Source organism: Ictalurus punctatus, chromosome 21 (genome assembly GCF_001660625.3).
Source record: "Ictalurus punctatus breed USDA103 chromosome 21, Coco_2.0, whole genome shotgun sequence".
Taxonomy (NCBI): Eukaryota; Metazoa; Chordata; class Actinopteri; order Siluriformes; family Ictaluridae; genus Ictalurus; species Ictalurus punctatus.
The window spans coordinates 11,842,501-11,865,847 of record NC_030436.2 but is presented as its reverse complement, the minus strand read 5'-3'; the positions used below and the strand labels follow the sequence as shown (position 1 = coordinate 11,865,847).

Sequence of the window (23,347 nt, the reverse complement as noted above, 5' to 3'; positions counted from 1 at the left end):
TACGTCACTTGAACCTTCACACACACTCACCTCACCTCTGGCCTCGAACCTCCAAAAAAAATGTGTTTATTCGTTGTTAATATTTAACTCAGAGGCAGTGGATAAGAGGTTTTTATCTGAACCTTTACCTTTATCTCTTATTTCATCAGGACAACACAATAGACATCACTACAGACACAAACCCTGTTCCATCAGCCCACCTGCAGTTTTACAGCAACACTGGAGCTAAACTCTTAGGGAAATTATCCTGCAGCTGCACAGCAAAACTTCTTGTCCTAATAAATCATCATTTCTATAGTAACAGTTCATTCACACTGACCTGTACAATGGACGCTCCACTGATAATAAACTAACTAAATAATATGTGTACTTAAGTGAGAAGCTGTTTATGTAAGATTTATGGAAGGAGTCTCCACTGTCAGCGCTTTGTAACAGTCAGAGATAAAGCTGTAACAGAGGACTTTACGCTTTTCTCATTGTTAACGGTTTCTCATATTTTCGTCTTATTAACGTGAAGAGAGAGAATAAAGAGAGCGAATAGAGAGAATAAAGAGAGAGAATAGAGATAGAGAATATAAAGAAAGAATAGAGAGAGAATAAAGAGAGAAAGAGAATAGAGAGAGAATAAAGGGAGAGAATAAAGACAGAGAGAATAGAGAGAGAATAGAGAGAGAATAAACAGAGGGCTGGTGAAGGAAGACTGTTTATAGCTGCTATAACGTAAGTGAGAACAGGAAATTCATACATGTAAAATCTATATCTTGAATTTATATATTTCTGTAAAGCTGATTTGGGACAATGTCAATAGTTAAAAGCGCTATACAAATAAAACTGAATCGAATTGAACTCACTCGTTAAATGTAACTTTAAATGGATAAAATTATGACGTGTCATTTTTTAATAAATACATAAATAAATTGTAATTGCTGTGGCATAAGAGGAATAAAACACGTGCTGTTATAGGAAAATAATCAACTTCAGGGTGCTAATAGTAACTCCATTTCATCACACTGGGTATTTTACTGTAACTGCACCACACACTTAATTAATGAGCACTTTTTGGCCAATCAGAACCCAGAATCTGAATTGTGGTTTAAAAAGATTTAAGCAAACTCTTTAAGAAAAAACCTGGACACAGTATGACACAATAATTTTCAATTCAATTCAATTATATTCATATAGTAATAATGGATATTAATAATAAAGTGTTTAGTTTGTGTGAGTTTAACCCAACACACTCTCCAAACAACACAATTGGTGGAAATGTTATCAGCTCCCATCTTTCCTTTGTTACACATTTCCAGAATACATACGTGGATTACATACGGAAACACTGGAATACATACGGCACTATAATACAGAAATAAACTGTGAGTGTTAAAGGCTATGTCCAAAAACGCTAGTGTGTGTGTGTTAGAAGAATTCCTACAAGAGTTAATGCCATCAAATATGCTAACGTGTTAAAATCTTTGAAAAAGCCTGAGATTTCTGTCAGCAGATAAAGAAAAAAACCTTTACTGTGCAGACGTCACAGCCAGCTAGCTAATCAGCTAGCGAATGAGATTAGCACTGTACGTATGTAAATACACACACTCCGTTAACTCCTGACTGAGCTCTAGCAATATATTAACACATTTTAGCTAACGTTTTTGGAAAGTTAATGATGTTGTTCAAACACATGACACTCGCGATTCAAGTGCTTAAAGTTGTTGAAACGCTGTTGCTAGGCAACTGGAAAATATGACTGCCAAGCACAATCTAGCTGTGACTTAGCGAAGGTTAGCGATTTTGCTAGCGGGAGTGTGAATGTTAAGTCTTTTATCCATTTAGTGCAAAGAGACACAATGAGAGTGGAAACGAGACAGAAACATCTACAATCTCCACATTTACCTCAGATGTGTCAGTAAATTAGTAATAAAAGCCACCACATCACTAAAACTACACTCGGCATCAACTGCTAATCACACTCATCTGATAGCCACCATTTTGAAAAATGCTGAATTTTAGCTAAGTTTACACTTTATTTTCTTACACACTCGTCTGAAGGTTAATAAAATCGTGCTTTACTTATGTAAAGGCAAACACACAACACGCAAACTGTTTGAACACTGTTGCTAGGCAACTGGAAAATATGGTTGCCAAGCACAAACCAGCTAGGACTGAGGAAAGCAATTTAGCTAGCTAGCATGTGAATACTGAGTGTTTTGTAGAGAGAGAGTGAGAGTGGAAACGAGACAGAATCATCTAGAACATTTACAGTTGTGTTGGTTAATTAGTAAGAATAGTATCTGTAGGTTTAAAATTACAGTGCAGTTATACTTAGCATCAAATGCTAACACAGCTAACATTGATTCCATGGAGCAGTTTGTGTGGACTTTCCTCGTAAACATGACTGAATTTATATGTAGCATTAGCAACCATTTCTCAGTGTTGAAACAGTCTTATACAGTGCATTGTGGGTAATATAAATAAACACACACACACATGTAAGAGCAACAAAAGGTAAAAACCCATATGAGGATGATAGATAAACTTTAATTGATAATTTTGTTGATTATTTCCTTGATAACCGTGAACCAAAAGTAATTAAATGTGTGTGGAGGTGATGATTGACAGCAGCGCACTCCTTTACTGTAAATGAAAGAAGAACAGGATGTAGAAAGAGTGAAACCTCCTGATTTAACTTCCTTGTACTGTGTAAAATATTCAATCAAAAAGAACTGGTTCTCATTGACGCTGACTGTAAGACACTGAGTCATTCGGATGTTTCAAAGCCAAAAAAATGTGATTTATCTAAACACAGCTATGCTAACTCTGTAATTAACCTCCTCCTATTACTCACAGGGAATTTCCAGAAGAGATGGAAATACAGAAGTCGTATCAGACGTTGTTATAAAGTTCCATCGAAAGAGTGTGAAATGCTAAACATTCTTTTATGATACATTTTATGATCATATTTATAAAGATATATATATATTTTTTTGCTCATTTTTATATTTGTAAAGCATTATGTTTTTGCTAATTTTTTTTACATTTGTAAAGTTCTTACTTTCTAATTTTTACATTTGTAAAACGTGACCTTTTTGTCGATGTTAAATGTAAAACGTGATGTTTTTCTTCACGTTAAATGTAAAGCGAGACCTTTTTGTTGACGTTAAGCGTAAAGTGTGATGTTTTTGTGGATGTTGTTTGTTCAGCCTCATGTTTTTCCTTCACTCTCCTCAGATTCCCATGAGTCCTGGTCTCTGTCCTGATATAATTTTAATTGCATTTCTCCTGCATGTTTGATCAGTCATTAGAGCTGAGGGCCAGTTTGGACTTGATTTATTTCAGGATGGCAAACACAGGAGGCCAGTAAGCCAGAAGTAAACACGTTTCACACATAAAGTAGACCTTCAGCTTTAACTTTGGCCTGGTTTTGCTTTTTTCACGTCTTACAAAAAAAATAATCCTGAATCGTCTACATAATGTCGGGGAAAGCGATTTCAACACACCGCTGAATAAAGCCTCTTTATTTCTCTGAACAATGACTGACCCAGTTCTCCTTCTCTCCTGTTTCTACATGTTTTATTCAGGGAATGAAATTTAAGGGTATAAAATTACAGACAGACATTAAGGAGCTGTTATTGTCTTACACCTCGCCTGGACTTTAAATAATCAGTCATCTGCGTTATACACATTATCTTTATACATTTTTGGGATTTGTTTGTCTTTAACAGTCAGATTAGGGATGAAGCTGATTCCTATCTAACACCTGCGTATTTGAACAATGCGTTTCTTGCACATTTTCTTGCTTTTAATATCTGAAATGATGAAATTTGTATGTCAGATCTTTCAGAAACAGCCTTTCAGAGCTGAAGCTTATTAAAACAACTGTTTTTTCTCCCTCAGCTTGTTTTTTCATCCTTCACCTCATTCCTGCTGTGCCATGGCGTAACGTGACGTGAAGCGAAGTGACCTCGTCTGGATAAGTGCACACTTCAAGGCTGAATGATTTGATAAAAAAAACAACAACAGGTTAACTTACAAAACTTGTCTCAAAATGCATGAGGGAAATGTGGGTTAGTCAAACTTTAAAGAAGTTTCCTTGGGTTTAAACATAATAGGCAGATGTTTCTGAATATTGAATTCATTCTGGAGAACGTTTCCAGGGAGAAGTGATAACTCTACATCAGAACACATTTAAATAAACCCCATAATCAGAGGATCAAAATGCTTTGCTCATGTACAAGAATGCTTTCAAAATGCTTTGCTCATGAAATTATTCATCTCAATGAATCCTCTGATTAAAGTTAAAGCTTTAAATTTGTTACTCAAGTTAAAGTAGAAAAGTATGCAACTTTTACCCAATTTACTTACAGTATGAAAGTAAAAGAAAAAGAAAAACTCATATTGCACACTCATTTTAGTTCCTGACATAAAACTAGAGTTGCTTTCACAGAGGAACCAAAAAACATCATCAGTCAAAGCGAACTTTATTGCTAGCTCGCATGATAATAACTCAATGGGTTGTGACCTTCCTAGAACAGTCCTTTCTGAGGCTTCTAGGCTAGACTCCTCCGCAGCATTGAACACTAGAATGAGATGGCCTAGTAAGTCCGCATGGCTACGTCATGAAGGTTTCCGCCTCCAGGGTCATGAGCTCAGTGCCGACTCATGTCCCAACATTTTTTTTTGTTAATGTTGGAATGTGTGCCAAGAATTTCACATTGATTATAAAATACTACTACTGACCTATAAAGCACTGAATGGTCTCACGCCACAGTACCTGAGCGAACTTTTGGTCTTTTATGATCTGCCACGCCTACTTCTATTAAAAAGTGCAGGCTATTTGTTAGTACCTGGAATAGTGAAGGCTCTGAAGAGCTTTCTCTTACAAAGCCCCACAGTTGTGGAACAGTCTTCCAATTAGTGTTCTGGACTCAGACACCGTCTCAGTGTTTAAGTCCAGGCTGAAAACATGTTTGTTTACTCAAGCTTGTTGTGAATAGTTTTGTTCTTAGATAAAGGAGCAGATCTAGGGGCTCACAGGTATACAGTGTTGTGGTGAACTGGGATGTTTGGATGCTGTTGCCCCCCCACTTTCACACCTTCACCCAGGTGTGTTGATGATGGAGTGTCTGGTCACCTTATGTCCCAGGGAGCCCTCATGTCTGTGTTCCCTTCTGGTTCTGCCTTTTAGTTATGATGTCATTGCTAGTCTTGCCGGAGTCCCTGATTTCACTCACACAAACTACATTATCCTTAACCATTACGGGACCATAATATATCTCTCTCTCTCTCTCTGTAGAGCTACACATGACACTCCTGAGATACCAGTGATCCTGACCCCTTCTGCTCTCCGGACCTGCCTGATCCATCTTGATGCTCTACTTCTGGTTGGAGTTCTCATCAGTTGGAAGTGACATGCTGCTGCTGAGGATGTCCCCACATGGTGCAGCCAAAAGATCATTGAGATTACTGAGGATGGTACCACTTAAAAACCATAAAGATGGCTTTGGACCTCAGTTCATATGAACAGTTTGCTGTGATAGCATTAGCACTACAATTACCACAAACAGTTCTGCACTCGACTCTCCATCAGTGAACATTGGAGAAGTTCAACAAAACAGACTTCATGTAGAAACTGTAATGAATTTCCTGTTTACACAACTGCACTCTTTCACCATGTACTATGAGCACATTTATAGAAGGGGTGTATTTATTTATAAACGCACTCTCCGGTGTCACCCAGCTGAGGACGGGTTCCCTTTTGAGTCTGGTTCCTCTCAAGGTTTCTTCCTCATATCATCTCAGGGAGTTTTTCCTCAGCACCGTCGCCTCTGGCTGCTCAATAGGGTTAAATTCATACATTTAAAATCTATATCCTGTGTTTATATATTTCTGTAAAGCTGCTCTGGGACAATGTCCACTGATAAAAGCTCTACACAAATAAAACTGAACTGAATTGATTATGGGTGATTGGAGGACGTGTAGGGTACACTGAGGCATCTAGCAAAATCCGCCAAATGAAGGCCACGAGACGAAGGCTGCCTTCCAAGGATCCTTCAGATTGAGACGGCCTTCGACCACGCTTGATGACGTGGCAGCTGAGATATGCATTAGGACACAGATTTGAAAAACACCCTCTGACCATGCAAATGAATGCTAATAACTGTCTGCAATGAAAAATACAAAGTGTACAAAGCAGCAGATTCATTAGAAATTTAAATCTGAAGCTATTTTGATGCCAAACATTTGTGTTATGACTTTACCAAAATCCGATTATAGATGAATGTAGTGAAAAAAGTATTGAAAAAAAGTATTAGGCAAAAGAAACGCTCAATCAAAGTACAGATATATATATATATATATATATATATATATATATATATATATATATATATATATATATATATATATATATATGTGTGTGTGTGTGTGTGTGTAAATATTTACACGCCCTTTCTTTTAAAATCATCATCACTTCGTCTCCACAAAGCAGCGTAGCGTAAATCTGTGAGGCGTAACATGACATCCTGGTCTACTCCTCTTCCTTCAAAGCTCATGTCTGCCAGGTCCTTCAGGTCCTTCAGCACCTCCTTCAGCACCTCCTGGACATGAAGGGGGAGAAGTGCCAGTCTGAACCAGCTCAGACTGCTTTCACCACAGTTCCCATTCTCAAGCACTCTGCTCCATCGAGGCCCTTCATCGTGGAGGTGGGCGCCTCTGAGAAGAGAGTTGGGACCATCCTTCCCAGCATGAAGAACAGCATTTTGGGTAAAAGCCCAAGCTCCATCCTGTTGCCCTTTTCTCCAGAAATGATGATATTGGGAACCGGAAGCTGTCAGTCATCAAACTAGCTCTAGAGGAGTGGTGGCACTGGCTCAAGGTGGGCAAGCATCCATTTTCCATCTACCATAACTGACCATAAAAACATAGAATACTTCAGAACCCCCAAACACCTGAACCCCTGGCAAACCTGCTGCTCTCTCTTCACTAGATCCCAGTTTAAGTCACAAATACATTCTACTACACGTTTAAACATTACAGATTAAAATGTTGTCAGTTTAAAAAAGGTGTTGATATATAACTATTATGTACGTGTATGTGTGTGTGTGTGTGTGTGTGTGCTGTTTCTCCATGGTGTAATCAGTATGTATTTGTGTCTAGTAGATGAGAAGATGGGTGGGAACATTCTTTGTATCAAACATTTGTGCACATCTGCACGTATACACACACACACACACACACACACACACACACACACACACACACACACACACACTACAATGAAAACAAATGAAAAACATCTCTCATTTGTATTTATTTGTATATAATGTTATTCTTTTTTCCTCATTATAGTAACTTTAATGTATGAAGAGTGATTAAAGTGAGTTTAATAAGCGAATTAAAGCTGATTGTTTGGTATTTATACAAAGCGATTTGGATTTCATTAAAGTTATATTGTTTTGTGTAAAAAAAAAAAAAAATGCATAGAAAAGTAATTTATTGAATTTGTAGCTGAGGCAAAAAAGACAAAGAAGTATTTGAGTCCCGATTTACTTTGAGGGTCTAAATGTAAATGTAGGAATGACCAGAATGTGTGTTTTGTTATTTGTAGTTTATGTAAAAGTAAAGATATTATGTTTTTAGTAAACTAAAGTGAAATGCTTTTTATTTTATAACCATAAAGAAGAAATCCAGGAGGAACTGTAGTGTTATTATTATGAATTATTAGTATTTCGGTGTAGTTTCATGGTTGCTGTTTCATGTCACTCACTCAGCTGAATCATTTCTGAACGTTCTATCCTAATGAACCACGTAAACTCAGAGTGTAGCATTCAGTTATTTCCCAGAAAGCTTATTATTCAGTAACAGCAGCGAAATTAATTAAACGTGTAGATCTGGACACAGAGACATGCTGACAGACACATTACAAATTTCTTTACAAACTTCAAAGTGGATTATTATGTTTTACAGTCATTTTCCTCAACGAAATAAAAGTTGTTTCCTAGTTTTCTCTCTCTCTCTCTCTCTCTCTCTCTCTCTCTCTCTCTCTCTCTCTCTCTCTCTCCCTCTCTCTCTCTCTCTCTCTCTCTCTCTCTCACACAAACTTGGCCAACAACCCAAAAGGAAAGAAGAGATTTCATCACACAGCCCTTTTGTGTGCAGATCCAGTCACGCAAACCACAGTGGTGTCCAAGTGTGTTTCATTACTGCATGAACTCAGACTGTGTGTGTGTGTGAGAGAGAGAGAGAATGTGTGTGTGAGAGAGAGAGAGAGAAAGAGAGTGTGTGTGAGAGAGAGAGAGAGAGAGAGTGTGTGCGTGTTATCAAAAGTTCTCTAGAAGCCCTTAGTTAATGCTTTAACAAACCAAAGTAAGGCTCTTAAGAGTGATGCTAGAACATTTTCCATTCCCTCAAAGAACTTTGTAGGGTTCTAACCCTAACCCTATCTGTTAAGGGATGATAATTGGAAGAACCAATACGCTGCTCTGAAGAACCTATAATGAAACATAAAGATCTTCTTTAATCTCCAAAGAACCATATATAGCTCGTCAAGAACATGATGAAGAATGGGTATTGACAAGAGGAAGGTTCTTTGCAGAACCTATGGTGCTGTAAAGAACCATCAAAAAACGTTTATTTTTGAGCGTATTGCAAGATCCGCGCTGAGCTGCCTGAGGACGTCGCTCCACAAGCTCAGGTAAGAACTATGCAACCTTGTAGTCAGAACTCCAGAGACTCGGGCTCTCACAGCTGTAAGGGTCCGCGGCGCTGTTAGTCACCGTGCTAACCCTGTAACCAACCGGAGAATCCAGACCACACATTCAAACCTTCTGACACCAACACCATACCCGTCTGAGACTCAATAATCAGGAACGTCAGAAACAAAAGGATTAAAACCTCATGTTTTCCCAGGAGTACAGTGCATGATGTCATGGAAAATATTCCCCAGATCCCCAGAAGGGAAAACCCTAAAATGGAGATCATTGTCCACACGGGTTCAGAAGACATCCGTAAACAGCGACTATCTGAAGTTCTAAAGCAGGATTTCCTTTCCCTCCTGGACTATTTTATCTCCACCTCAGTGAACGTGTATACCATACATCAGGCACATGTCCACAATCGGGTCGGGGTGGGGAAGGGGCGTGGTTGCTTTAGTGGGCCGCTTGGATTAAACACTTGGCTAGCCTTCACATGCGCTGCTCAAGGTATGCACTTCAAGGACAACATTCTTCAGCTTGTTCTGTGAGTGAAGATCTAATATCTATTTAAAGTGAACTGGTTTCATCTAAACATCTCCAGGACCAGGGTTCTTCTGGAGGATTTGGAAAGCTTGCAGTGCGTTCGAAGAGTGAACAATCTGTGCTTTTATTAATCATCTATCATCCTTCTAGATTCAACAAAGACTTCCTTGATGATCTTGGAGAACTGCTTTCTAGGATATTAACTGCCTTTGTCTTGATGTTTTAAATCACTGGTGATTTTAATATCTGTATGCATGTAATCTCTGATCCACTGACTGTCGATTTTATAGAGTTGTTAAACTAATTCGGCTTCACGCAGCATGTAACCGGCCCCATGCACAAACAGACACACACTGGACCTGGTGATCTCACACGGCTTAACCATTAGCCACCCGCAGATACGAGATGTTGCAATATCTGACTACCATGGTGTCTTTTTGACATGTACTAGAACTTCGAGTGATGAGAGAACTGTCACTAGGTGCTCTCTCACTGATGATACCGTGGTGAACTTTATGGAGCTCATGTCATCTTTCCCTCACGGATCTAGTAAGGTTACAATTCAACAATAACCGTCCGCTAGATCGAGAGTGAAAATGCCCAGCATTGGGTGGGGGGTCTGTCACAGCATATATTTTCAGCCTTATTTCTCTTTCAGCCAAAAATCGAAAATGTCCCAAAATTTCGGCGCATCCCTGGTTTTAAGCAAGATATTAGGGACTCCTCATTGTTCTAGATCTGAGTACTGTGTTTGAGGCTGTCGATCATGAGATTCTATTTGACTGACTACAGAACCTGGTCGGTCCATCGGGTCCTGTCTTAGACTGGTTTAGATCCTAATTAAGCAGTAGTGAATACTAGGCTGCACTGGGTACTTACATGTACGTGAAATATATACTCCAGCAAGATCGCTCAGACATTAATATTTACACCACTGAGGCGTGTTAGAGGCAGAGGGTTTTAATGGATGAAAAAGAATCAGGAAGAGAGATCGGATCTCAGGTAAGTGTTTATTTTGGCATACATAATCAGACGTTTGTATAGAATGTGAGTGTAAATAAAATATCTCTGATTATTTATGCAGTGATTAGGGAACGCCGCTGCAGCGTGAGATGTGTGTGTGTGTGTGTTTTATCCGCAGGCTGAGACGGGATGACTCAGGCCACTGAAGTACGATTTCTCTCTCTCGCTCATCAGCTCGAAGTGAAGCGGCTGCTGGCAGAAGTTACACTCGGCCGAAGAGTGAGGCTTCAGCTCCAGACCCACTTCCTGCCACGCCTTCAGCAGCTTATCTGAACACACGCATACAGAGTTGAGAATCAGTGTACCAAGTAAAGACAGCAGGGCCTGAGAGTACTTAAACTGGGGTAGGTTTGACTCGTATCTGCTAGCCGTTGTTTAGCTAGCATGATGTGCCCTAACCTAAACTAACAGGCTATGTAACGAGTTAGCTAACATCACAGCGCAATATCCGGTTTAATTTGACTTACCGAGAAAATATTTCATCATCTGTGGCGTGTGATGTGGTGTAGGAGCGATGCGGAGGAGTTCGTCGCCACGGGCAACTGTGGGATAATTGATGGCCTGGACGTAGATGCTGTATCGGTTCATCATGATGTCACACACGGCCGTGTTCTTCTCCGCGTTCGAAACCTGTTTATAAACAATAATAACGTTTCAGTCTTACTGAATAAATCTGTATACATTTTATTATTATTATTATTATTATTATTATTATTATTATTATGAAGATGATGAATATTTATATATAAAGTGTGTGTTACCCGGATGGGAATGATGTGGCTGGGGCAGTGCACCACCGGCAGCCCCACGTCCATCAGCATCTGCCGCAGCAGTTTGACGTTGCGCTGGTGCTTACGCCGTAACACGCGTCCTTCCTCACCCTTCAGGATGCGGATGGACTCTCGAGCTCCGGCGAGCAGCATGGGAGGCAGAGATGTGGTGAAGATAAACCCTGCGGCGTACGAACGTATCGCGTCCACCAGCGAACTCGTACTGGCGATGTAGCCTCCTACACATCCGAACGCCTTTCCTGTACCGAGAAAATATAACAAATTAAATAAAATACATAAAACACACATCACAGGAGGAAATCTCACTCAAACTGCTCCATTCTGCTTTTAGTTCTCATAAAACATCACAAAGCTATTTTAAAAAAAAGAATTACAACTTTCATAACTTTAACTTAAGTGCAGGTTAGTTTCAAACTAATCTATAAATTAAAAATCAATAATTACATGAAAAAGTGCAGTGATATTTAACAGATACAGTTCCATCCTTTTCATTTAAAGGATTTTAACTTTATTATTGCAGGTTTTAAATAAAATGAAACAGGAAATAGGAAGAGACTCGTTATGGGGAGGAAAAAATATAAAATATCCACATAATGGCTGATAAAAGTGATTAAATTGCATTTTAAAATGATTAGTAGACATGTATTCATCCAGAATGGATTAATTTACAGACTTTATCTTTTTCTTCAGATTATTTCACAATTCCCCTTTTTTCTTTATTTATAAATCCATTTCACAGAAGAACTGTAACAGACTGTTAGCTGAATTCTGAAACTTTCTAAAGTTCTTTTATTTCCACCACAGAAAGGAGGTTGAGGGTCAGTGTGTGTCTGTGTGTCTGTGTGTGTGTGTCTGTGTGTGTGTGAGAGACAGAGAGAAAGAGAGAGGACATGGTGATTTGCACGTTGCTGTGTGAGGCTGTAGATAAAAGAGTGAACAGTTTTTTTTTAACCTGAGCTTTTATTCAAGTGTCACGACTGGAGCCAAGATGTCTGGTGTGTGTGTGTGTGTGTGTGTGTGTGTGTGTGTGTGTCTGTCTAAGCCAGCAGTTATCTCGAACCAACTGAGAAGAGAGCTGGAGACTAGTGTCTTTGGGGAAAAGAGATAGAGACAGACAGAGGGAGGAATACAGAGAGAGATAGAGAGAGGAAGAGAGAGAGAAAGAGTGGGGAAGAGAGCGAGAGAGAGAGCAGATGAGTGCAGTTTCTTGGTAACAGGTAGCAGCTTGAGTTGATCAAGAGTCCCAGGAGAGGGACATGACAAAACCAGACAGAGCCATGCTGTCGCGCTCTATCTCTCTCTCTCTCTCTCTCTCTCTCACACACACACACACACACCTGCTCTTTACATACGTATAATGAAGCCACAGCTGACGGCAACAGGGCTGTAAGTGTTTATCAGGGTCTGAATCTGACGAGTGAAAGTGGGCATGGCTCCGGAATAAAAACCTGTCTGAGTGAAGCATCTCTAATTTACATAACAAGTATAATTCGAATATTTCTAAATATAAATAATGTAAAAGTAAGATTGTATACAATTATAAATATTTTTAAAGCATTTTTTTAAACATATAAATCATAAAAAAATACATACATATACGTACCCACACACACTGTATCTTTTAAATCCAATCATTATTTTATTTACATATAAACATAAATAAATCCTAATCACTAAATCTTTATTAAGCCCCTGATTGGTTTGCTGCTGCTATAGCTCCGCCTCATATGATCAGGTCTGAGTTTGTATCATGTGTCAGGAACTCACCGAGCGTTCCAGAGATGATGTCCATCTTGTGCATGACTCCGTCACGGTCCCCGATCCCGCCCCCTCTCGCACCGTACAAACCCACGGCGTGAACTTCATCCACGAACGTGATCGCACCAAACTCGTGTGCAACGTCACACATCTCCTCGAGAGGACACACGGCACCTACGGAGGAAAGAGAGAGAGAAATACAGATTCATCTCTGTTCCTGATGCTAACCACTGCTCAGCTAGCGCTGCGTCACCCAGTCGTTCCTCCTCTCTCACCGTCCATCGAGTGCACCGTCTCGAACGCCACGATCTTCGGAGTGGAGCGATCCGATTTCTCCAGAAGTTCACGAAGGTGTTTCACATCGTTGTGACGGAAGATGAACTTCTTAGCGCCGCTGTTGCGTATACCCTGGATCATCGATGCGTGGTTTCCAGCATCCGAGTAAATCTCACATCCTGAGGGGGGAAAATAAACCACACTGATCATAAAGCTGCTCATTCCATACCAATACACCAAAATTACTTCATCACCAAGTACCACTCTGCTCAGCGTTTAAATATTACATCATCACCAACAATTTCATTTAAAACTTAATCAACATAAAGCAGCAAAATTAAAGAGGAAAAAAATTAAACTGGAAAAAAGGTATTTTACATTTAGCGATTTTTATTTCCTCTCTTTTGCCAAATTGTATTTTATCTCTTCTTGTAATGTTCTAGTAAATTTTATTATACATCTTCTAGCAATTTTGAATGTTCTCGCATTTTTAAAATCGGATCTCTTCCAGCAATCTTCTAGCAATGTTTATAGACTTAAGAATTTTTTGTTATCGTCTAGAAATGTTTATTTTATATCTTTTCAACTTTATCATGTTAAAACTTGTCGTCTTTTCACCTTAGTATTTAAATATAAAACTTTAATAAATTGTATAAATGCAATAAAGTAATACATTTACTGTGTAATTTTTTTTGCGATTTAAATAACAAAAAAAAACTTAAATAAAAAATCTATTAGATTATTAAAAATTATAAATTAAAAAATCTGAAAAGGTTTTACTTTTTGTACTTTCTTCTTTTCTTAATTTCTTTTCTTAAAAATTCATTTCACATAACATCAGAATTGTTTATAGTGATAATGACACTAATAAATAAAACACTGTTATCTTACACTTGTATTGTAAGATACAAGATACTATAACCAGGGATAATAATAATAATAATAATAAAATGCAAATATAAAATATAAATGACCTGGCAGCATTTTGGCCAGAGTAAACAGTGTGGAATCGTTGGCCACAAAACAGGAAGTGAAAAGCAGCGCCGCATCTTTCCCGTGAAGGTCAGCGAGCTCATGTTCCAGATCCACGTGAAATTTACTCGTCCCCGATATGTTCCGCGTTCCTCCAGCACCCGAGCCGTGTCTCTGTAGTGTATCCCTGCAGGAAGAAAAATTCTAATTTTAAATAAATAAGTAAGTAAATAAATAAATAAATATTAAATTCAAACATCTCCTAATTAAGCTGGACTGAGTGTAACGTGTGAATAATAGAGAGAGATAAAGCCCCGCCGCAGTGACTCACATCACAGTCTGGACGACGCGCGGGTGGCGACTCATCCCCAGGTAATCATTACTGCACCACACAGAGACGTCTCGCTTATAATTCAGAGACTTGGAGTAATCGTCGGCCATCGGGAACTCGGTCGCACGCCGGTTCACCGTTTTAAACACACGGTACGTGTGGTCATTTTTCTTCTCCTCAATCTTCTTCTCAAAGAATTCGTCATAGCGAAAGTTGGACACGGCTGGAAAAGTTCACAACAAAGATGTTCCTGATTACTCACAGATCAGGAGGAGACACTACTCTGATTCATTCCAATTCGCAGTTATGACGTTAAAGTTAAAACTCAGCTAGAGAAAATTGCTGTAAGTTGTAAAAAATGCAAGCTGCATTTTTTGTAAATAAATTTTTAGTTAGCTATAAGCTTTATGTAGCTATACAGTTCAGTTTTAATTATGTAAATACAATTTCCTTGAGCTACAAAGTAAAAGCTAAACGTTGGTTAGCTATAACCAACACTTCATTTAGATACAAGGTTAAATTTAAAGCTAAAATTCTGTTATTTACGCAAACAACGGCTAAATTTCAACTAAATTGAATTTGACAGTTACAAGTTAGCTATAATCTTCATTAATAACTAACACTAAACACTACATTTCAGCTAGCAATAACCTACATTTTTATTTAATTTCAGTTTACAATTAAATTTCAGTTAGGTACAAGTGTTATCTCTAAAAACAAACAAACAAAAACCTAAAATAGCTAATAACTAAAAGCTACATTTGATTGTGTGCGTGTAAATAAGAGTGTGTATTTATAGTTATAAACAGGAAGTGAGGAAGTTTAGATAACAGTTTTACTTCTCAATCTGAAAGTCAGGTGTAAAAGTGTAGCAGAGTCGAGCGTAGCAGAGCAGTGTACAGTAGAGTACAATAGAACAGAGTTGAGTACAGTCGAGTAGAGTACTGTACCGTAGAGCGCAGTCAAGTACGGTAGAGTACAGCAGACTAGAGTATAGTAGAATATACTCTAGTCTACTGTACTCTACCGTACTTGACTGCGCACTATGGTAGACTAGACTACAGTAGAGATGAGTATAGTAGAGTAGAATACAGTAGAACAGAGTTGAGTAGAACACAGTACCATAGAGAACAGGGCAGTAAAGTCCAGTAGCATACAGTACAGTAGAGCAGAATAGAGTACCATAGAATACAGTCAAGTAAAGAAGAATACAGTCAAGTAAAGTAGAATAGAGTTCAGTAGAATTGAATAGAGTACAGTAGAATTGAATAGAGTAGGGTAGAGTAGAATAGAGTTCAGTAGAATTGAATAGAGTAGGGTACAGTAGAATTGAGTACAGGAGAACAGTGTAGAATAGAGTACAGTAGAACAGAATAGAGTACAGTAGAATTGAATAGAGTACAGCAGAATAGAGCAGAGTACAGCAGAGTTCAGTAGAGTTGAGTAAAGTATAGTGTATAGTATATAGTGTATGTATAGAGATAGAGTGTATGGATGTGATTTACATTTAGGCATGTTCTCCTGTAGCAGATGTGAAACCATCGCTGGACGCTGCTTCATCAGTTTCTTCATCAGAATCCCATCAGGTTTCACGCTCTTCACCAGCTCCAGCGCCGACACATCTGTAACACACACACAATAAACATTACAAAATAAACACAACTAAAACTCATCCCACATTCTCCTGAGCTGAACTTACACTGAGACAGATTCCTGTTTAACTTGTCAGATCACACCGTAATTAGATCACACCCCAATCAGATCACACCATAATCAGATCACACATTTACACTGATTTATACATGTCTATGTAAAAGGTTATGACCTTGCTGCAGGGTGCGGATCTCTGAGACGTCCTCCTGCAGATCCATGCTGGCCTCACGCACCACACCGCTGTTCTTCTGCCCCATTTCTGCTGCCAGGAAGGGGCATTTAGACGCAGTCACTCCCACTGGGGGTGTGGGGTGACCCGGCGGCATTTCAAGGGCTTTTTTAGCATCTATATATTTTTTAAAAAAATTAAGATAATTTATGACGACACACTCACTAAGGTTTGTTTACTGAAACTTTAGTTATTGAGGATAATTATTAAAAAAGTTCCTCTCACCCATGTTGATGACATCATCACTCTTCTGGAAGACAGAGGAAGAGGAGCAGATGGAGCGGGCGAACGGTTTGGACGCCAGGTCCATCATAACGGGGCATTTCACGGCGTAGCTCACCAGAGTCTTCCTCGCCTGCTGGAGGAACGTCTGGGGGACGCGGGACAGGAAAGGACAGCGGATAATGGCGTCCATGATTGTCCAAATCTGAAAATAAACGAAGATACGGTAACGACAAATCTCTTCCTGTTCTGAACAGAGTTCCTCTTTTCTGTATAATTAATATAAAAATATTTACATCTGGTTTTCAAGTTCTTTCCGATTAAACCCCAGTTTTATTTGTAAGCGTCTCTTTAACCGTGTACATTATCTCTTTACTCAGAAGAACAAACACACGATAAAGATCACGCACTGAAGAGAGTGGTGGAAAGACAAGAAACAGCTTTGCATGAGAGTTTATAAACCACACGATGATAAAGATCAGACTGAGACAGGGCATCTGAATGAGGAGAACGAGAAGAAGGAAAAACCTTCCCAAAAGAACTTTATAGCGATTAAACATTCCTAATTATCTTTAAAAAAAGGCGGAGTCACCGAATTAAACACCTGAAAGAAAAAAACTAAACGTAAAACACGTCCATGACTAACAGTAGCAAGGTGTTAACGGCAAAGGTCGCTAAACAGTGATTGGATGGCCAGAAAAACAGGGCGGGGCTTTTTAAATGGACTGTAAAGTAGAAAGTGTGCATAAATTTAAAATAAAATCCAACCCAGACCACACATCACACTCTGCATGTCACACTATTCCAGACATGGTCATCACTTCCTGGATTATTAGGGCCTGTTCCTTGTTCCTCCTTTCTTAAATATCAGTCTACAACTTCCTGTTCCTGCTCTACCTCACTCTGTTTATTACTGTGGATTTCCCCTGTCTGGGAGTAACGACGCAAACCATTGAAAAGGCAGCAGGAAGCTTGTGTAGTTAAAGATAAACAGCTTTATCTTTAGAAACATGAGGAACTGATCATCCCAAGAAACTGAGATGGCAAGAACAAGAAGTCGAAGTGGGAAACAAGGGAACAGGTGTTAAAGCACAAACACAGGGAATGAAGGTGAAGAAGAACAGGAAGCTGTGATCATATATGGAAAGTGCAATGACAAAGGGCAATCAGGTCAGATTTAGCAAGGACGATGAACTTTATTGTTAATATAATTATTAATACTGTGTTATTGGACAAGTACAGCATGTTGTAAATGTTAAAGGGAAAAATATATATGTATATAAAACTATTACATGTTTATATATGAAATTGTATAACTATATACACACAACTCAATCCAAAGGCACCAGTGTAACATGGTGATTTATTATTAATATTATTTTATATGCAAGCTCTAGTGTGAGCTTTAGTGTTTATGTTCAGTTCCTTTGTCGTGTTCAGTGTGTGTCTATGTGTGTTTCGGTAATTTCAACACCAAGGGCGGTTATGGTAAAAGAGGACATGAAGAAACATGAAGCTGTGTGCATGAGTGCTGGTGTTAAACCACATCTCTTACACATTAAACACTTTACTTCAATGTCTAGTTTTTCATATAGACTGCACTTCAGTCATATACTTAAAAATAAAAATAAAAATCAGTAGGTGTAAATTGACACCTTTTTTGTGTCGTATATGTCACATGACTCTCGAACTGGCAGAAGAATTAAACTGAGCTCTCCAGGCCTCAGAAGGGGAATTTAATCACATTATTATCTACACAGCCTTCAGGGAGACGGGCCTTCTCTAACATCAGAGAAGAAACAGACCTATTCCTGTCCTGTCTTAATGCAAACGATTCAAAACAAGGTGAAATCCTCTGCACGAATGCATCTTTACACGACACACGTTTTCAGAATAATCAGAGTTAATCAGCATTAAAGCTGTTAAAACCTTAAACACATCAGTGTTACACGCTGATGACATGTCGTCTGGATGTCTGTGTCGTGTTAAATACACGAACAAGACTGGACTTGTGCTGAACCCAGAACATGATTTAACTCATTAAACATTACGGGAATTACACAGCTGGAGTTGTGCAATTATTAAAAAAAAAAAAACCACGAGTGCTCATGTGTACTACTACTACTACTACTACTACTACTAATAATAATAATAATAATAGAGTTTAGCTATAGCGCCACAAGTGAATCTTTTGTTCATGATTGACTCTTTCCTCTGTTATTCAGCAAGTCATGACAGAGCTTCGCTCCTCTCTTGTTTAGTGGATCAGTGAATAATTTCAATTTTGACAGAGATTCACTTATCTTGGTCAGCGAGTCAGTGAATCATTTCAGTCATGACAGAGATTCACTCCACTTGTTCAGTGAATCAAGTCAAGTTAGTGAGTTCAGTGAATCCTGTTCAAACTGATTCAGTCAGAGCTGGGAATGTCCAGTGTTCCAGTGAGTGCTGTAGAGAGTGTGTGTGTGCGCGTGTGTAATACAAAATAGCAACCATTGTGATCAATTTTTACACTGCAGCATGATCAGGCTGCACTAAAGAAATCAGAACAAATCATTTAACTGAATCTTTAATGACGAGTCATTAAAATGACTCATATTTGCACTCTAGGTTGATTTATTTCTTAGAAACAATGCAGGATGTTGTAACAGACGCACAAACAAGCTGCTGAGAGATTACTAAACCGCACAGTAATGAACTGATTATCCTTCAGTGCTCAGGATTTAATGATTTAATGATTCAGCTGCATTTTTCTTTAAAGAGCAGTTAAGTACGAGCATGTAGATTAATCACTTAAAGATGACGGCTGAAGTTTTACACGAATGTTTATTTAGTCTCCTTTTTCAATAAAAGTTATAGTGCAACGTGTCCAGAATGTGTGTATTAAAATCAGGTTGTTCCTGTTTAGCAGGGCGTGGGAGACCTTCATACACCATCAAACGTCCAAAAAGCAGTCTTTATACAAAAAAAAAGAGAGACTTACAGGTGAGAATCTGAAGAAGAAGATGAAGAAGACGACATTTTAAAGAGCAGTGTTTTCTCTGGCAGTGAGATTTAAAACATCTCATTCTTGCGTGAACTTTTCAGATAAAAACACGATGAGGTTTAAACGCAATCAGAACATTTTAAACAAAGTTTTCATCCTATTTCCTCCATTACTGTTTTATTTAATATTAACAATAAAGTTGGTCTTTACTCACAGAAAAAAACCTTTATATTTAATCTAAAATTATTGTTTATATTTTACTTTTGTCCCCCATAAACAAACATTCACACATGATTTGTGATCAGAATTAGATTATTATTATTAAATATTAATAATGAACACATATTTAGAACCTTAACCTAAAAAATATTAAAATATAAATAAAACTAATAAAGATCTGATAGCCAGGGTATACACATTAATAATAATAATAATAATAATAATAATAATAATAATAATAATAATAATAATAATAATAAAAGTCCTGTTAGCCTCAGGCATCCACAAGCACATCTCATAAACCTGTTAGTATTCATGTATGACATTTTAAAGATGATTAATTTAACAATGTAGTTAAATATCATGGCGTTTAATAGAGAAAACGGAAGTGAAATCATTCAAACTGAATTAAATAAATGAATTAGCATGCTAGCTCAGAGTAGCATAGCTTAGCATCGTTACTATCAATCAGCGTTAGTCTAAATGACTCACCTGATTACCTGCTCTATGCGGAGTAAACGTCAGCAATGACGGTTTGTGAGGTTTATTATTGATTAGTTTGGAGTTAAAGTGAAGTAAAAGTGAAGTAAAAGTGAAGACCTCTATACGTTATCCTGCACTGAGGACGAACGGTAGGGCACGAGCGCCGACACTGGCTTTTATACCGCTCCACAAATCTCGCGAGAGATCCCGGGCAACTACATCAGAAACGCACGGGGTTTACGTGCAAGTTTAAACTCGCCTTTAAAAAAACCTTCACCTTCAATATGAAGAGAATTCTGAGTGCTGATCAGATATAAAGAGTCTGACTCTGACTCTGACTCGGATAAAAGCGCTATATAAGTGCGCCATTTACCAATTATCATTACTATATATCTATCGGTTTATCTATTTATTTGTTTAATAATATTTTTATATTTATTATTTATAAACCCGAGTTACGAAGAATTGCATTAAGACATTAATGTCCATGCATGTCTTATTAACCCAGTCCATTAATTCATTTTAAGCCTAATGACTGCATTCAGCAACTAAAGTCCAGAAGTTAAGTAAATATATTACATGAGGAAAGTTGCTGGTATTCAGAGTCGGGTTACACAGGTGCTTAAGTGGATTTTCTGAGCTCCACATTCAGTTTATTAAAATCACCTGCATGTAGTTCACACCATTTAGTGTCAAATATTATATAGTAATATAATAATATAATAACTAATATAATGTAAACTTAAAATCAAGACGATTTAAAAATGAAAAATAAAAATAAGAAAAGGACTAATATGATGTCTTCTCGAGATAAGTGATATCTCTGATTAAGATGCGTCTTCTCTGATGTCCTTCATGTGGAAAAATAAAAACATGTCCTGGATTATTATTAATTAACAGTGTCATATTTACACTCACCAAACACTTTATTAGGAACACCTGTACAACTACCCATTCATGTAATTATCTAATCAACCAATCATGCGGCAGCAGTATAATGCATAAAGTCATGCAGATATGGTGCAATAAAGGAAAAACCTCCAGTGAGCGGAAGTTCTGTGGATGGAAACGCCTTGCTGATAGAGAATGGTCTGACTGGTGGGAGCTGACAGAAAGTCTACAGTGACTCAGATAACCACTCTGTACAATTGTGGTGAGCAGAAAAGCATCTCGGAATGCACAACACATCAAACTTTGAGGCAGATGGGGTCCTCTTCACATTGGGTTCCTCTTCTGTCAGCCAAGAACAGAAAGTTGAGGCCGTAGTGGGCACAGCTGAAGACTGGAGAAACGTAGCCTGGTCTGATGAATCTCGGTTTCTGCTGAGGAACACAGATGGGTCTGTGGGTCAGAATTTGGCACCAACAGCATGAATCCATGGACCCAACCTGCCTTGTGTCAACATTCCAGGCTGGTGGAGGTGGTGTGATGGTGTGGGGAATGTTTTCTTGTCACACTTTGAGCTTGTTAATACCAATCAATCATGGTTTTAATGCCCCAGTGTATTTGAGTATTATTGCTGACCGTGTGCATCCCTTCATGGCCACAATTTACCATCTTCTAATAGCTACTTCCAGCATGAGAATGCACCATGTCACAAAGCTAAAGTCGTCTCAAACTGGTTTCATGAACATGACGATGAGTTCAGTGTTCTTCAGTGGCCTTTCCAGTCACCGGATCTTAATCCAGTAAAACACCTTTGGGACGTGGTAGAAAGGGAGATTCGCAGCATGAACGTGAACCTGAAACATCTGCAGGAACTGTGAGATGTCATCATGTCAACATGTGTGGTCTGGGTTGGATTTTATTTTAAATTTATGCACACTTTCTACTTTACAATCCATTTAAAAAGCCCCGCCCTGTTTTTCTGGCCGTCCAATCACTGTTTAGCGACCTTTGCTGTCCACGTTAACACCTTGCTATTGTTAGTCATGGACGTGTTTTTCGTTTAGTTTTTTTCTTTCAGGTGTTTAATTCGGTGACTCCGCCTTTTTTTTAAAGATAATTAGGAGTGTTTAATTGCTATAAAGTTCTTTTGGGAAGGTTTTTTCTTCTTGTTCTTGTTCTCCACATTCAGATGCCATGTCTCAGTCTCTTATTATCTTGTGGTTTATAAACTCTCATGCTCAGCTGTTTCTTCAAGTCTTTCCACCACTCTCTTCAGTGCGTGATCTTTATCGTGTGTTTGTTCTTCTGAGTAAAGAGATAATGTACACGGTTAAAGAGACGCTTACAAATAAAACTGGGGTTTAATCGGAAAGAACTTGAAAACCAGATGTAAATATTTTTATATTAATTATACAGAAAAGAGGAACTCTGTTCAGAACAGGAAGAGATTTGTCGTAACCGTATCTTCGTTTATTTTCAGATTTGGACAATCATGGACGCCATTATCCGCTGTCCTTTCCTGTCCCGCGTCCCCCAGACGTTCCTCCAGCAGGCGAGGAAGACTCTGGTGAGCTACGCCGTGAAATGCCCCGTTATGATGGACCTGGCGTCCAAACCGTTCGCCCGCTCCATCTGCTCCTCTTCCTCTGTCTTCCAGAAGAGTGATGATGTCATCAACATGGGTGAGAGGAACTTTTTTAATAATTATCCTCAATAACTAAAGTTTTAGTGAACAAACCTTAGTGAGTGTGTCGTCATAAATTATCTTAATTTTTTTTAAAAATATATAGATGCTAAAAAAGCCCTTGAAATGCCGCCGGGTCACCCCACACCCCCAGTGGGAGTGACTGCGTCTAAATGCCCCTTCCTGGCAGCAGAAATGGGGCAGAAGAACAGCGGTGTGGTGCGTGAGGCCAGCATGGATCTGCAGGAGGACGTCTCAGAGATCCGCACCCTGCAGCAAGGTCATAACCTTTTTACATAGACATGTATAAATCAGTGTAAATGTGTGATCTGATTACGGTGTGATCTGATTGGGGTGTGATCTAATTACGGTGTGATCTGACAAGTTAAACAGGAATCTGTCTCAGTGTAAGTTCAGCTCAGGAGAATGTGGGATGAGTTTTAGTTGTGTTTATTTTGTAATGTTTATTGTGTGTGTGTTACAGATGTGTCGGCGCTGGAGCTGGTGAAGAGCGTGAAACCTGATGGGATTCTGATGAAGAAACTGATGAAGCAGCGTCCAGCGATGGTTTCACATCTGCTACAGGAGAACATGCCTAA

At 38.6% G+C, this 23,347-nt stretch overlaps 2 protein-coding genes across 3 annotated transcripts in view; one reads left to right on the top strand and one right to left on the bottom strand.

The window, feature by feature from the left end:
• Nucleotides 1–10,224: 10,224 nt before the first annotated feature.
• Nucleotides 10,225–20,343, bottom strand: alas1 (aminolevulinate, delta-, synthase 1). 2 transcript variants are annotated; one of them, XM_017450251.2, is made up of 11 exons: nt 20,186–20,343; nt 16,492–16,693; nt 16,210–16,383; nt 15,890–16,006; nt 14,385–14,607; nt 14,056–14,240; nt 13,081–13,260; nt 12,815–12,979; nt 11,018–11,286; nt 10,724–10,886; nt 10,225–10,525 (listed from the first exon to the last, which is right to left on the bottom strand). In XM_017450251.2, the coding sequence occupies exons 2-11, from the start codon at nt 16,679–16,681 to the stop codon at nt 10,365–10,367; spliced, it is 1,827 nt and encodes a 608-aa protein (XP_017305740.1). In that variant the 5' UTR covers nt 16,682–16,693; nt 20,186–20,343; the 3' UTR covers nt 10,225–10,364. The 2 variants fall into 2 exon arrangements, with proteins under 2 accessions (XP_017305740.1, XP_047005330.1); XM_047149374.2 differs by having other exon boundaries at nt 20,194–20,337.
• Nucleotides 20,344–22,521: 2,178 nt separating this feature from the next.
• LOC108254866 (5-aminolevulinate synthase, non-specific, mitochondrial) overlaps nt 22,522–23,347 on the top strand; it is a 2,234-nt gene continuing 1,408 nt past the window's right edge. Inside the window, exons 1-3 of the mRNA XM_017450255.3 lie at nt 22,522–22,746; nt 22,855–23,028; nt 23,233–23,347. The exon at nt 23,233–23,347 is cut by the window's right edge and continues 2 nt beyond it. Of these exons, the coding sequence (XP_017305744.1) occupies nt 22,557–22,746; nt 22,855–23,028; nt 23,233–23,347 (479 nt within the window). The 5' untranslated portion in view covers nt 22,522–22,556. The remainder of the gene's footprint in view (nt 22,747–22,854; nt 23,029–23,232) is intronic.